The sequence below is a fragment of the Cicer arietinum genome, chromosome 4, assembly GCF_000331145.2.
Source record: "Cicer arietinum cultivar CDC Frontier isolate Library 1 chromosome 4, Cicar.CDCFrontier_v2.0, whole genome shotgun sequence".
Classification (NCBI taxonomy): Eukaryota; Viridiplantae; Streptophyta; class Magnoliopsida; order Fabales; family Fabaceae; genus Cicer; species Cicer arietinum.
This window is the reverse complement of record NC_021163.2, coordinates 43,168,011-43,184,892: the sequence shown is the minus strand read 5'-3', so window position 1 is coordinate 43,184,892 and position 16,882 is coordinate 43,168,011. Positions and strand designations below refer to the sequence as shown.

General features: G+C 30.4%; 1 protein-coding gene across 3 annotated transcripts; it reads right to left on the bottom strand.

Annotated features, from left to right (window-relative positions):
* Window positions 1–3,651: 3,651 nt before the first annotated feature.
* LOC101492832 (uncharacterized) lies at window positions 3,652–8,211 on the bottom strand. 3 transcript variants are annotated; one of them, XM_073367872.1, is made up of 5 exons: window positions 7,989–8,210; window positions 6,276–6,361; window positions 5,993–6,095; window positions 4,503–5,180; window positions 3,652–4,155 (listed from the first exon to the last, which is right to left on the bottom strand). In XM_073367872.1, exons 4-5 carry the CDS (start codon window positions 5,001–5,003, stop codon window positions 3,766–3,768), a joined length of 891 nt encoding a protein of 296 aa, XP_073223973.1. In that variant the 5' UTR covers window positions 5,004–5,180; window positions 5,993–6,095; window positions 6,276–6,361; window positions 7,989–8,210; the 3' UTR covers window positions 3,652–3,765. The 3 variants fall into 3 exon arrangements, 2 of the variants coding, with proteins under 2 accessions (XP_073223973.1, XP_073223974.1); XM_073367873.1 differs by lacking the exon at window positions 6,276–6,361 and having other exon boundaries at window positions 7,989–8,211; XR_012162780.1 differs by lacking the exons at window positions 3,652–4,155; window positions 4,503–5,180 and adding an exon at window positions 5,649–5,872 and having other exon boundaries at window positions 5,911–6,095.
* Window positions 8,212–16,882: the final 8,671 nt, after the last annotated feature.

Sequence of the window (16,882 nt, the reverse complement as noted above, 5' to 3'; positions counted from 1 at the left end):
AAAAATGGAAGAAGGAGGGAGGGAGGTTCACGCAAGGCAGGGAGAGAGAAGATGGAAATGTTTCTTTTCTTTTCCTTTTCCTTCCTTCTAATTTCCTTTCTTTCTATTTCCTTTTCTTTATTCTTTTCCTTCCTTTTTCCTTTCCCTCCAAACATATATTCATTATATATATTAATTATAATTAACAAATATCTCAAAATATCTAGATATTTGTTAATTTACCATTTCACCCATAACACGTTAAATTCTTCGTAAAAGATTCACCGCAGTTAATTTAATTTATTCATCGACGAGTAATTCTAATCGGCATCAAAATATCTTTTTGATCATATAAACTCCAAAAATATTAATAACTTTAGCTAAAAAGCCTCCAAGCCAATCCAAAATACACAAAAATACATAAAGTATACTTTAAAATTATGGGTCTTACAAATTCTTTCAAGAACTCTAGAGAGCAAAGCCTCACAAAAACAATATTCAAAATCTGCCCTAAGAAAAATAAGGGTTTGCCTTTTATAATGGCAACTCCTAAAAAGTTCTCTAAATTTGGCCCAACTGACATTTTTTTTCAGTTACACCTTATTCTTATGAATTTAGTCTATTACTTTAATTAAAACTAATATTAAAATTTGATAACACATAGATGCCACCTTCATTCCTTAACTTCTTCAATTTGGGTTAAGCAATTGACTATCTTGGGCTTTAATTCTTCATGAGTTGTACTTGCTTCAAATAAAGTGGTTATCAAGTTATTTAGAACCTCTTTCGCCTTCTTTGACCTTGCTCTTGTCATTGGGTTTCCAAGACCTTGAATATCCTCTAGGCTTTCTTTCTTGGTTATGCATTATATGTCCTCATCACACACTCAGCGCAAACACGCGTTTCCAGACCCTTTTTAAGCCAAAAACTCTTATTTTATTAGTGTTCTGAGTTTTGGATTCAAAGGATTGTTGCAACCAAGTTGGTTTTATATTTAGAATTTTGATGTTAACAAAAGTATTTTATTGAGAACAATACATTTGACTTCACATAGTATGAAAGAAGATTCGTGTTTTTAAAGACAATCTAAAATAAGATTTGATTCAGATTTATAATTGAAGAAATTTTTTGACCAAGTTGAAAATAAGATATTGTTAAGACTAAATATCTCTCAAATGTTTTAATGATAACAAAACTATTTTAAAGATTCTGATTATATGTGGCATCTAACTTGTGCTCTTGAGTGTAGCAATTTTAGAAAATAAGTCATTTACATTCTTGATCAGATGAAAATTTTACACATATTAATATGTCATCTTAAGAGAGGATTATGATTCTTTTAGCCTAAACATACAAAAAAACCTGAATAACAAAAAGGAGCACTACTTGAGAAAAATACTGATAAAAAAGACTTGTACAAATGTTAGAGGATAAACAACACAGAAGAGATGATGAACTTATGTTCTCTATTTATCTTTGCACATGGGAAGATGAGTAAAAGTACCAAAGTAAAAAAAGTGATGTCTTTGACTTGTAAGTCAAGCCACTTCAATTTGTTGGCAAAAGGAAAAGACAAAAAGTACAAGTCACATCAGAATTAGTGAAAGATTCGTTCTCCTACAACTCAAATTCGAGGATAGACTGCAACAGTCATCCTTCCGGCATTCTTACAAAAAGGACAACAAAAAGGTAAATTTTCAATTCTAAACAAAGACAATGGACAATCATCTAAGTCTCCAACATATATTGTTTACTTCTCCTCATATTTGAAGCACCATGGTTTCTATAAATTCAAATGATCTCATCCTCAAAACACACAAGAAACATCAAAGTTGTGAAAAGCAATCTCATCCTCAACATACTTTTTACTAGTCAATTATATTTTTGGATCATCATCTTAGAAAGTATATCATAGTTCAAGAATTCACTCATATAAAATCTCTAAAAAATCTGTACATCCTCTAGTTAATATTAACTAGTTGATAGTTGTGTAAGATTTAAAAGACAAGAAGAGAAATAGTTTATGTAAGCCTGGTGAGGCTAAGAAAATAGATAGTGAAAAGAATACTTTTAGAGGATAAGCCTTTTGAGCCATAGCAAGTAAGTGAGGATTGGACGTAGTCCAGATTGGGTAAATCCATATAAATTTGTGTCCAAGAAGATTAATTTTGGATGATATCAAAACAAATTAATTTTTAAATTTACTATAGAATTCTCCAAAAAGAAAATTATTATATTTATTTGTAAAAAAATTAAGGAAAATTATGTATATGCATTAAAATTATTCAATTTTTTAGAAGAAAATAAAATTGTATCAAAGACCTATTTTAAAACAAAATGTATCAAAGACCTATTTTGGCCTGACAAGTAACTATTTTGGCTTTAACTTCTAGAACAAATTATTCATTAAAATCGTATTTCAGAAACCTATTAACTATTATGCTCGCCTTCTCGCCGTTTCATTTAAACTCACCACCGTCACACCTCGCTGTCGCATCTCAACCATAGACACCACCGTCACACCTCGTGCGCGGTCGTCTTAACCTCTTTACGTTGCATCTCAACTTCGTTGCCATTGTAAGTGTTGCACGCCACCCTGTTTTATTTCAGTCTCGTTTCTCGCTATTTTTCATTATTCTCGTTTCATTATTCATTTTCGTGAACTACAATGAGTTAGGGTTTTGATTTTTTTCTGATTTAGGGTTTTTTTTTCTTTTGATTTTGGATTTTTTTTTCTTTTGGTTTAGTGTTTTTGTGTGTTGTTTCTTTGAAAATTTGCAAATTGCTTTAGTTATAAAATATGTTTTTTCCTCCTTTGGTTTACACATAATGCATTATGATAATTCAGAGGTTGATGCTTGATGCTTTCAGAAGTCAAGTTCATGCTTTGAATGGATCATTGCAAAGACAGGAGTAAGAAAAGTTGTTGATGAAACAACAATTAAAAAAATAGATGGTCGAGACCAACAAAAATTTAACCTTTCTCATGAAACATTTGGGATTTATTGGATCTTCTTTTCCTCCAAGTTCATCACCACAATCCAACATTGAAACTGATGAAGATAGTGGGGATGATAACATTGGTAGTGATCATATTAAGTAGTACTTGTTTTTATTTTGGTAATTTGGTTGCTTCATGTAGTTGAAATTTTATTTATAATAATATTTTCATATACTTTTAGTTGAAATTTTAAAATAAATAAATAATAAAAAAAAAACACCAGCACAATATGAAAATTTACATCTGAAAATTTCTTGCGGACTTACCTCTGGATTTTCAGGTGAAACATATTTTCATATGAAATTGCATGTGTCGTTACTTGCATAAATACACTTAGAACACATTCACATGAATTGTACTGCAGATATTTATGACTGGAAAATCGTAAGAAAATGTCTTCGGTTTATTAAATGTTTGCTATGGAATTTATTTATTTTTCCTGTGGAATTATCCGCAGGTAACGTATTATTCACGGGTCTACTAGAATTCTGCGTCTTTCCTGCGGATTTTCCTGCGGATTTAAGCAAATATTCCGCAAGAAAACATGTTACCTGCGGATTTCGCGGCGGAACCTTATCCCCACGTAAAACCTTCGTGGATAATTGTTAGGAATCCGCATGCTTAAATTTCCACATTAAATGAATTTGTCTGATTTTTTATTTATATAAAAATTTTAACTAAAAATATATGAAAATATTATTATAAATGCATTTTTAAAATATTTAATATTAATCTTCAATTGAAATACTATGGCAATAATCCAAAACAAAATTTATATCATGTTTTCAAATCAAACATGATATAATGTCTATATACAATGTCTTTTCAATTGCCAAACTTCCTAAATATGAACTTCTTTTGGCTCCTTGGTTTGGAACCCCTTGTACTTTACCAAGTCCAGTGCTGTAGAATTTCAAATTGCCTGATTTATTGATTTCAGTTTCTTTAGCATCACCGAGCAACTTCACGCCCTGAAATGGAGATTGTGGTTTACTTCTGCAGGGAGATATGCCTGCAGCAGCAGCTCGTGAACGCCGAAAGGGAGAGAGTCTACCTGGAAGCTCGCCCGAAAAACCAAACCTGTTTGATTCAATGCTCCATTTCTTCTTTCCTTCTTGCATCTCAGGTGGTGCAACTACATTGCTTGACTTGTTCTTGTGAATTGCTTCCCAAGCCTGCATCAAAGATTTATATGGCTGTGAGTAAATATGCTGAAAACATGTATTAGATAATAACTGATGATAGTTCACTAACTAGTACATGATCTAACTAGCTAGTATAACTAACTTTTTACATCTAATAGATCCTCTAGTTAGTTTGTTATTTTCTTTATTCGCTAGTTCACAATTATCCTATAAATACTAATGTATCATCATCATTCCTTTTTAATATTCCTATCATTTGATCAATGAAATCACTGAGGTTATTCAGAATAATTCATAACTGTCATACCAGTAATAACATGTTCATTGATAAAGATGCTTATTAACAAAAAAAGGATTGAATGGTGCATTGTTTTTACCTTCTTTACTGCTGGAACTGGACTAAAAGATCTAATATGAGAGCTTTTGTTAGTTTTTCCAACCTCAGCCACAGGATTTAACAAGGACAATGAATTCCTAATATGTAAATTAGGTAACAAACCACATCCTTTACTCAACATACTCGCAGAATTGTCATTGTCATAAACATCACCTTCATCTTCACTTTCATCGTCTTGAACTTGACCAGTATATGGTATAATATCAGTGGTGTGTTTATTAACCAGGGGCTTCTTTGCATTCTGAACCAATTTGTTAATATCTCTAAGCTGTTGTTCCACTAGTACTACATATTGCTTTTTTGAAGAATATTGAGAAGGTTGTATTGTCATAGCGTTTGCAGCCGGCAAAAACCGATTCATCATGAATTCTCTTGTTTGTTGATCTGTAGAAAATGTTCCAAACTTCTTCGCATCAAAATTATCTAATCCACTAACACCACTCACACTGCAATTCATAGAGAATGATTCTGTATGTGACATTGGTAAATCACATTGTATATAAAAGGTGCACCATGGAATCAATCACATTGCTTTTTAACTTTTATTGGGTCAATCTTTACACGCATCTTGCATTAGTTGCGACATCTTAGTTGCACTCCGTTTTTCAAAGTTGCGTCGCACCATGTCATTCAAAGTTGGGGGCCATGTAAACATTTTCTGTAATGGAAAAAACAGAAATAATGGGAGAAGATAAACAAAATAGATGAACAAAACAAAAACAATATCTTACACAAATCAGTCTAGGAATCAGGCTAGTTGAGAAATTAAAAACCATACAATACATAAGCTAACTCAATTACTCGATTCAATCACATGCATTACTATCCCTTATGCAGTTATACTCTCCTTCTCATTCTATTTTCTAATTATTATTTTTTATTTTTATTCTAATTTTTTGACGTCATTGTCTTAGATTTTCTCCTGAATTGAAAATGTATTCGAAGAATTTAAAATAAAAAATGAGTTGTGATTTTATATTTTATGATTTTACATAAAGAGCCAACAAGAGTTTGTTGTTGCGGTGGATAGGCCCACAATTAATCAAAGTTATGTGGTAGAGAGAGCTTGATTTCTTTCCAGCAAGTACCAATGTTAGATTTGATTGAGAATTGTTAACAATAAATATAAATAAAAAAAGGAAGTAATTCATTTAATGTTTCCATACAATACATAAGCTAACCATACAATCCATTCGAGGTTCTCTCATAGCAGATTTACTTTCACTTGAGTGTTGTTTGGATAATCATGAAATAAGAGGAAATAAAAGTGCATATTTAACGAAAAATATTGAAGAAATAGAAGCAAGAAGAGTTCTGTTTTCTAACAACTCAATATAGAACAAATTCGGCCTAGCAGTCTAAATATATCAATTGGGAACAAATTCGGCCTGATGACAAGAAAGATGAATGAGCAGAACCTTCATTAATAATACTAAATTACGCAGTTTAAAATTGTTTAGATATCTCAACCTTAAAGTTTTCCTGCCATAACTCGGCAACTAGTTCCATGCGCTCCACTAACAGACCCCCTCCTCCTCTTGAACAGACAAGAATATTGATGCTGGCTTCATTTCTGAAATAGTTGAGAAAGTTAAGTGTATATGTATGCAACCAAACTTACTCCTATTAGGTGTTTATGTTATTTGTGCACATGTACACCCGTGTATAATTGAAAATACAATAACCTAAATGCTGAGATGTTTGTAAAAATAACAAATTCAACAAAAAAATGTATGAATTTAAGGACACTGACCTATTGGGCTTAAAATCGACAGGACAATTCTGAATTATTGTCTCTAGTGCAAGGCTAGTCCCCACACTAGTGGGAGAATTTCCTTTCTGGAAAACAGAGAAGACAGTTAGAAACAATATAAAATTCAGACAAAAGAAGCTTTAAGTTGTCCAAGACTGCTACAAACAGGAAGAAAACACCATGAATAACTGAAGCATATTCAGGTTAAACATGCTGATATCATCAGTTAAGATAACTGACTAATATATGTTGAGGGAAAAGGTATCAAAAAGTATTTAGAGCACAAAGGACAAACAAGCACATCAATCAGTACTTAATCATATTCAGGCCAATGAGTCTATGCATCATTAGTTGAAAACACAGTTAGGAATCCAAGCAAATGACAATCAAACTATATAGTGGTTAAAAATACATAGAAATCCAATCAATCTGTGTTTTTAGGACATGTGGCCAGCCTCATCAATCATGACCACCTTCTTCTGCTCCCTTACATTACATTCATTTACTTCTGCCAGTTGTGGAGTAACTAGTCTCAGTCTTTTTGTCCTTCAATTCTATCAGATAATGCTTGCTCACCTTCTAACTATATTTCCTCACTTTATGGCCTACTTAGCTCTTACTCATTCTTCTTAATCATAATTTCTATTTCACAACTTTTTCTATTATCCACCTATACCCAAAACAATTGTTATTTCTTTCAATTATGCAATGCTGTTATATACCCGATATCTCATATCTCTCAAACTGCTCTCTAAAATATAAATTTCTTATTTTAGTCTCTAATTAATATCTTAACAAGTTTTTAGTATTTTCATATACTTTATAGACTAATTTGGAGAGAGAGTGATATCTTAGTGACTAATTAAGAGGATTCAGATTGAGTGCAGTCGGTAAATTTGGATCGTTAGGAGGAAAAGCAACAGATTTTTTTCAGGTTTATAACAATAAAGCTATTCATTCCAAATCTAGTATCCCAAAAGAGTACCCTATTTCATCTTTTAATCTTCAATCTCATGAAGCAAAGCACCTTGCTTCTAAGAGAAAGTTGGAGTTTGGAAGTGGTGTTCTTTTCTACAACAGAGGTTGTGTGACAATAAAAGAAAAGTACGACAAAATAACAGCGGCTCACCATGATTTTACCAATCCCACCGTGAAATCAAACATGTAGTCACTAAAACAAGTTTGTTATTACAATCAAAAGAATACTACTGCTAATCTAGCCAAAGTTCAGCCATTCCCTTACGACCAACTACTGTCAAATTCTATTCACATCAACGAGAATTTATCAATATTAAATAAAATAAAAACTAAGATTTAGAAAGTTAAATACAAGTCACTTGAACAAATGGTGATGGAGTTTCCAATTATTGACAATCATTAACACACTTTTCAGCCCTGGTATTAACTTCTATATTGCAAGCTCATACAAATCATAATTAAAAAAAAGAAGAAGAAAAAACTAATATGAGAATCTGAAATGAACAGCACACACTAAGTAGATGCAAATCAAACATAAGTAAAACGAAATATGTGACAAGCGTAGGGAACTTTTATCAGCACAAAAAGTAGATGCAAGCAAACTGAAAGTAAATAATTCGTAAGAAGAAACGAAATATGTGATAAGTACAGGCAAATCAAACGAAATCTGAGTGCAAGTAGCAACTTGAAAAATAAATCTATGTGTTGAACAAACGAAATCAAAGGAAAACTTACAAACGAAGAGCGGGAGGATGATGCGCACGCGATAGATGAGAAGCGACGAGGCTACGATGACTATGGTTGAGATGCGGTGGCGAGGTGTGACGGTGGTGATTTGAGATGCGACGGTGATGTGTGAGAGTGGTGGGTTAAGAATACGCGAGTGTGACGGTGTGAGGGTTTTGTTACGATAGGCCTAAATTGAGGGTTTTTTATGAACAAGTTAGCCCTAAATTGTTAGTTATGCAAAAATAGGTCCTTGATACATTTCTTTTTTAGCAAAATATGTCTTTGTAACAAAAAAAATTTCTTAAAAATATTGAATAATTTTAATGTTTATACGTGATTTTTTTTACTTTTTTATAAACAAATATAATAATTATAATTTTTGAGAATTTCTATAGTAAATTTAAAAATTAATTTATTTTGATATCATCAAACTAAATCGTGAATGGTTAAATAATATGTCAATTAGTTTGACTATATTTTAAATTTAATATCGTTAAATTTTTAAGTTTTATCTTTTAATTCTATTTTCAAATAACATTTTTTGACATAATTTTAATTAAAAATAAAATTTTATTTATGAAAACAATTTATTTAATTACTGAGTTCAAAATTAAATAGAGAAATTTATCAAAACTCTTAATTCAATGAATTTAATAGACAATATATACTATAACATTTAAAAATTACAATAATATTACTAGTGGAGCGGGTTCGGGTGAAAAAATATAACACTCCAAATCATTTGTGTTCCAAATTTTAATTTGGGGAAAAATCCAAACCCAACACTAAATCAAAACTAATTTTCCTTTCCAAATCAAGATGGATTCAGATGCATACTACGAGTCCGAATTATATTATCATCTTTAATTGTGGAACTTGTCTTATATTTTTTATTTGCTTAAAAAGTAATTCTACCTTATTTATATAAAAATAAAATCATAAAAATTGACATGAAATTTACCTGCGGAATTTCCTAAGAATAAAATACTTAAACTTTGCAACGAATTTGCTGCGGAATTTGCTACGGACTTTGCTACGGAATTTGCTACGGACATTTACCGGAGATAAATCATATGGAAAAAATATGAACGTTGCTGCGGAAAAATATTCGTATGTAAATCCGCAACAACAAAAAATGTTACCTGCCGTTTACCTGCGGAACATGGTACCGCAGGAAACGTCTTAAGATAATGGCAAACCGCAGGAAAATCCTCACGTATTACCAGTGAATTGTGTCCGCAGGAAAATCCGCAGGTAAAAAGCAAATTTCTAGCAGTCTATGTTACTTGTAGATTCATAAATCCTCAAGAAACAATTACCTACAAAGATTTTACGTGGAAAATAGTTCCGTAAATAAATTCTCATGTGACATATTTCCCGCATATTGCAGATTTTTAACTTTAATTTGTAAGAAAGTTCACAGGTATAACTTTAATTTCTAATAATGTTTGGATTAAGTTTTTAATATCAATATACAACCGATCACCTATATTTTTTATTATGTTCGTTCTTTAAAAAAAATTGAAACTATCTTCGGATTTGTTTTGAAACTGTACTTAATATATATCTTTTACTTTTTATTTTTTATTCTATTATGATTACTTTTATATATACCTATAAACAATTACTCATCATAAATGTATCTACTATTTTATTAATGCAGCTGTTTTAGATACACATTAAAAGCATAATAAAAATGTGTATTTATTAATATTAATATTGCTATTCAATAATTTAGACTCTAAAAATATAGCTTCTCCTTATAATAATAATAATAATAATAATAATAATAATAATAATAATAATAATAATAATAGTAATAATAATAATAATAATAATAATAATAATAATAATTTACAAATACACTATTTTAAATTTTAAAATTCTAATTATTTTTTGTTGATTATAGGATGTTATATTTCTCGGGATAAATATTTTGGGGGGAAAAGCTAATGATGTAGCATAAAGTAAAAATGTAAAAAATATCTAAATATGTTTATTACTATGTAATATGCTAAGTTTTGTGTGGACCAAAAAGAAACCACCTTTCCCTCTAAATTTTTTGTGGTCTAAAACCATTTGACTTGACTATATACAGATGTCTTTAGATGAATTTTTTTCTTAACTATGAGATATTTTGTGTATGTGTTGAAATATTATTTTATGGAAAAGAAACAAGTTGATATTGACCATTTTTCTAAAAAGAAGTTGAAAGACAGTGAGTTCCATGTTGAAAATAAATGATTATGTTTTGACAATTTAAAAAAAAAAAAGTTGGATTTTAGTAAACTTTTCATGGTGTTAGTGAAATGTCGTCTTTGGATTCAGGTTCGAAATTGAAGAAGCAAAACTAAGAGACTTTTTGGGGAGGGTATCCAAACTTCGACTAAGTTAAGATGTGTTAAGAATCTAATTCCTAATAAAGATTTAAGGTGCAAGAAATTTGAGAGGAGTCGACCTGTTTGCTATAACGGAAAGCTTGCAAAGTAAGGGATCCTTCCAATTTTCTAGTTTCTAGCATGTAGGGTATATGTAGATGACTGAACATAAGTGTATGTGTATTCTTGAGGTGTGTAACCTATTTGCTTGATTGAATCCATGCACTGGGAATAAATGTTTGATCATGACTATATGTATCAATCGGTTGTTGTTGATGTTAAATTGTTTATACATGACTATTTTGTATGTATTAAGCATGTTGTTGATAAGTAGTTATGAATTTTTTATTTGTATAATTGATGTGATTGTGTATTCATAACTGATAAGATGCATGCTTACGATGTATTATGAATTTTATTAATGATAACTGCCATGAGTAGGCTTTGTGAAAATATATCAGATGATTATTAGTGTTTCTATAAGTATTAAAAGTAGAGTTTTTTAATAACTGCATTTACTTTAAAATTGTTGTGTAAAAAGTCAGGGTATGCTCATGCATTCATTGTTACACTTGAGTTCCATAGAGTTGGACCCGTCAATGGTTGGTCTAGAGAGATCATCACCTCCTTTCGGGGATAAATGATTTGTAACTATTATGCATTGAATGAAATCATTGCACTATGGTGCTTTGGCACACAAGTTGTGTTTTATACCATGAGAAATATGCTAATTTTTGCTTATATTTTCATAATTGCTTATTGTTATGTGGTAATTTCAAACTAAACGATCTAGATTATTAGGGTACCCAATAGCTAGTGGCTCAGTAGTACCCAATAGCCTTCTTTTATGTATGTTATGATCAGCTTAGGGGTAGCTAATTATCAGGGCCGATAACCCTCATTGTTATACTATTTAACTAGATTTGGTAACATTTGGAAATAGAGAAGTTTTATTTTTTGAAATTTTCATTTACCTTGAAAATATGTTGTTAATTAACTCATATTAAAGGATTTCTCAACAAATGCCTTTTTGAAAAGGAAAAAAAATTACAACTATTTTTTGTGAAACTCGTTTTATATAGTTTATTAAGAAAATCTTTTAAAAGAAAATATGTATTCGCTGTTAAAAAATGGGGTGTTACAAAAAGAAAGATCTACTTGAAGATCTAGGTTTTTAAAAAATGAAAGTGTTGTTATTCATAGATTATTTGTTACTGATTGTTGTTGTTGTTTAAAATTTATGGGATGAAACTTTCTTGTTACAAGTTGATGTTTAATTGTTTGAAGCTTTTGAAAAGTTAAGAAGTTGATATTGAACATATTGATTTATTTAAAGTGTCAATGATTTTATTTTTGTAGTGGTAAAAAAACATTTGAGTTTAGGTTAAAATTATTTTGATGTTGAAGTGATTAAGGTATATTCTATAAGTTGAGCTTGGTAAAATGTTTTAGTTTAAAGTTGTGATAAAGGTAAAGATTTGAAGCTTTGTATGTTTCATACTTCGAAAAAATGGTAGAATAGTAGTCGCTCACTTTGAAAAAGAATCAAGAGTTTTGACAACAAATAGATTTATGTTTTGTTGTTAAAAATAAATTGCTATTGTTGTTTTCGTGAAAATAGATCTTACAAATCTTTTGAGAAAATCTTATTTTAAAAAAGAAGTCATGACAAAATTTTGGTAGAAAAAGACTTTGAGAAAATTTGAGTTCAAGACTTTTTTTGAAAAGTTTGTGACTCAAGGGTTTTTAAGTGGTTTAAAATTTGTTTGGATAAATTTTGACTTATAAAAAATAATCCTTTCTAGCTTTTCAAAATATTATCAAAAGAAAGTGTTGAGCGAGACTTTGATTAAGTAAGTGTTTTTTGAACAAAAACTTGCAAAACATGAATATTTAATTTAATATTGAAGTCATTTATTAAGTTAGTCAAAGAGAAAGGAAACCCTAGAGGTACTTTTAATATATTGATCGAAATTGATGAGACTTTGTCCAATATTTTGGATTTCGTTTAACATTAGTGAAATTTCCTTGATTAAAGGTTAAGAGTAGAATTATTTGAAACTTTGTTAATGATTGGTGTAAAGTGTTGCAAGGTAAGAGCGCTTTATACTTTTAACATACCGTGTAATATTAGGAACAATTATGTTGTGTACATCAATAAATGTATGTATTACGTTGGATTGTTGATTATACATGACTAAGTGAGTATTTGATTTTTGTGTGTTTGGTGCTTGAATGCAAACTATGCAATTGCTTGAATTTGTAAATTTTATTATCTGATTACAAATGAACAATTATGTCTAAAATTATTATGGTGGTGATCATAGTGCAAAATGTTGTTTGCAAATATGTTTGGTAAAAATTATGCTCGTGTATATTATGTTGGATTGTTGATTATACATGATTAAGTGAGTATTTGATTCTTGTGTATTTGGTGCTTGGATGCAAACTATGCAATTGCTTGAATTTGTGAATTTTATTATCTGATTACAAATGAACAATTAAGTCTAAAATTATTATGATGGTGATCATAGTCCAAAATTTTATTTGCAAATATGTTTCGTAAAAATTATGTTCATGCATACATAATAATTTGATACTGCTTGGTAATGGGACCACATGAATGCTTCTTGGTAATGGACTCCACAAAACCTTATGAGGTTATTAAGTTTATGTTGGTATGTGAGCAACTACACTTGTTATGTTGGTCGGTCATAAACTACACTTTTGGGGTCAATTGAAATAGTGATCCACAACCCTTGAGAAAAGGTGGTGATATTCCAAAATAATATGCACTATCTTATAAGCATTGCATTAAAAAGGTTTTTGTATTTTAAATAATTTTGTGATAGGCTCGAAGATAGGATAGTTGTGTATTTTAAGAAGTTCTCTAGTATAGTTCGCTTGATGAAAAAGTACTTCATATGAGCTTTGATGAATTTGGATTTTAAGAAAGAATTTTAGTTATCTCACTGTGCTCTTCTCAAAGTCATTCTGGATTTACTTAGAAAACTCTTGACAAAGCCTATCATTTGTAGCACCAAATATTTTATCATCAACGTATACTTAGATAATTAGAAGGTCATTGTTAGTAGATATTCTAAATAAAGTGGTGTCAACTTGATCTCTTTCAAAATCATTTTTCAATAGAAAACTGATTAGTCTATCCTACCAAGATCTTGGAGCCTCTTTCAGACCATATAGAGATTTCTTTAGTTTGTAAATGTGGTAAAGGAATTCATTATCCTCAAAGTCTGAAGGTTGTTTAATACAACACTTCTTTATTTATATAATCATTTAGGAATGCATTTTTCACAGCCATTTGATATAGAGTAATTTTATTAAAAACTGCAAATAAGTAAAATTCTAATTGCTTCTAACCTTGGCACAAAAACAAAAGTTTTAGAGTAATCAATACCATCATGTTGACTATAACCTTGAGCTACAAGTCTAGATTTATTTATATTTCTAACTACTTCACCTTTTTCATTTAAATTTTTGTTGAAGACCCACTTGGTTCCGATCGACTTCTTTTCTTTGGACTTGGGTACAAGATTCCATATATCATTTATTTTAAATTGATTTTGTTTTTCATGCATGGACATAATCCGTCCATCAAACCTAGTCTTCATAGGATCACTTAAGTTTCTAATAATCTAATAGTCTCGATGTGATGATTTATATTTCCATCGATGTTTAGTTTCCTGATGACTTTGACTTGTAGATGGTTCGTCATTACTTTTCCTTGTATTGTGAAGTACATCTTCTAGTTCTTTAGAGAGAAGCTTAGTTGTTTCCTCTGGTTTATCTATGATCAGTAAATTTGCAAAATCTTCATTGAGCTTTAACTTTTTATGGTCAAAATTTTTGTCATCGAATCTAGCATGGATTGATTCCTCAAAAATCAATGTCTCTTAATTGTATACTCTATAGGCTTTATACCTTTTAGAGTATCCTAAAAAGGTGCACTTTTGATATCGTGAATCAAACTTGCCATGATTCTCTTTGGTGTTCAAAATATAACATATGCAACCAAATTGATGAAAATTAGAAATGTTGGGTTTTATTCATTTCCAAAGTTCATAAGGTGTCTTATTAAGAATAGGTCTTATTTAGATTCTATTATGAATATAGCATGCAATGTTCACGTTCACTATCGAAAAGAGGTTGGCAACATTCATTCATAAATCATGGTGCATGTCATTTCTTGAAGAAATATATTTTTCCTTTCTACAACACCATTTTGCTAAGGTGTTCGAGGAGAAGAAAAATTGTGTAGAATCTCATTCTCTTCACTGAAGTTTTCAAAAGGTTTATTTTCAAATTTGCCACCATGATCACTATGAATAGTTGTAATACAAAAATCCTTTTCATTTTGCACTTATTTGTAGAAGGTAGTGAAAACTTTTATGTGACTCGTCCTTGTGTTTAAGGAACATTACACATGTCTACCTAGAACAGTCATAAAAAATAACGAGTCTATACTTTTTACCACTAAGTCAAGATGTAAAAGTTGGAGTGGTCTAGAAGTGGAAACAATATTCTTTGAAGAAAATGGTGATTTAGTTTGTTTCCCTTTCTAACATGCATCACAAAGAGATTCTTATTCAAATATTAGAATTTGCAAACCTTTTACTAGATCAAGTATTTTCAACTTTGAGATTAATCTCAAGTTGGCATTTTCCAACCTTTTATGCCATGTCAGTTTTTCTTTGTTCACTAACATGGAACACTTTATTTCTTGTTTTTCTAAATTTGACAAATTTATTTTGTAAATACTGTTTTTCTCTGACATGTAAATTGTAAGGAATCATTTGTTTGACTGATGGCCTTACATGACTTTTGATTGATGAGAGTATCATAACTATTGTCACTTAATTGACTTATGCTCAATACATTAAGCATTAGTCATTTTACAAGTAGAATTTTTTTTATAGAAAGAATGGAGCCATTATATATTGTGCCATACTCTATGATCATACCCTTCTTATTTCTTCCAAATCCTACATCCTTAAGAGTCAAGTTTCAAAACATAGCCATTTCTTCCATCATATGTCATGAGCATCCATTGTCCAAAGACACCTGGTCTGTTAGTTTTGAAAGGTGTCATGTCTTTCCATGTTTTCAACATAGGAGAAATCCTCTTATCATGACCTTTCTTTAAGCAACATAAGCAAGTAGTTTCAAGTAAGTTAAATTTTAGAGTTTCTTATGCTTCCTCAAAGCCAATTCCTATTATGTTTATTCTACTAACATCATAGATCATAAAAGCTTATTTGCTTCTGTTAATGTCATTCACTAGAAAATATTGAAAGGCCTTTTCATACTTAACATAATTATAGACACTTACTTTTGAGATTTTTGAGACATTATCCTTTAGAGTTAGATTTTTCCTTTTTATGTTTTCAAAACCTTTTCCATGGGAGTTGTAGATTTCTGTTAAAATGGAATGAGCTTTTATAAGTTTTTTTTTTTAGTTTTGAGGAGACATTGAGATTCTTCTTCAAAAACTCATTTAACATGATTATAAGTTCATTGTGAGATAGATCAAACAGTAACTAAATTTCCTCATCAACAGATTCATTATCATAATCAAGGTTAGAACAAACATCTACCACTAGGGCCATGTTTGTATGTTCTTCATCTTCATCAGAGTCATCCTAGGTAGCCATTAGACTCTTTTTTTATTCTACATATTGAACTATTTTCTTTGATAGTTTCCCTTCTCAATCTTAAGACACCCTGATTTGAAATGTCCTAGTTTTTTGCATTCATGGCAAAAGATTTTCTTCTTATCTGATTTTTATTTTCTTTCTCTACTATTGGTTAATCATTTGAAATCCTTTTGGGAGAAGGATTTCTTCCTGTTTTTCCACATGTGTTGAGTTTCTTTGATATGTATGATATCTCTTCATCATCTGAGTCTTCACTCTAATTTTTTTATTCATTTTCCTCTGAGTCCTCCTTAGCTTGCAAAGTCTTGGCATTTGCTTTTTTTCATTTGGATTTGAGGGTAAAAGACTTTGATTTCCATTTTAGTACATCTTCAACTAGTTCAATCTCATGGGATCTAAGTGAATTCATCAACTCTTCTAGAGGCAATTTGTTAAGGTCTTTAGGTAGACTTTTGAGGATCTTCTTTACATGATCAACTATAGTGTAACTCATTTGGTGAACCTTTAGTCGAGAGTTTGGAATCTGGAAAACATTTTCTCAATGTTTTCATCCTCTTCCATCTAGAAAAGTTTGTACTTCCCAACAAGAAGATTTGCCATAGCTTCATGCACTTGTTTATTTCCTTCATAGTTGAGGACTAGGGAATCGAAAATGCTTTTAGTTGTTTCTCTATTGCTGTGTATTTTGAATTTTTGAAAGTGATAGCATTCATCATATATCTAGTCCCCTCATTTAGAAAGATTTAACCACTAATTCAAATCCTTGAATTGCACAGTGCATGATCTTACAAGTCAGTCTTCTCAAAACAACCTCACACCTACATATTTTTTTAGGAAAACAAACACT

Bases quoted from the DNA above. Each gene is read 5' to 3' on its own strand.
- LOC101492832 (XM_073367873.1), bottom strand. From the start codon at position 5,003: ATGTCACATACAGAATCATTCTCTATGAATTGCAGTGTGAGTGGTGTT. The intron at 4,156-4,502 runs GTAAAAACAATG...TCTTTGATGCAG, and splicing joins CAGTTCCAGCAGTAAAGAAG to GCTTGGGAAGCAATTCACAA.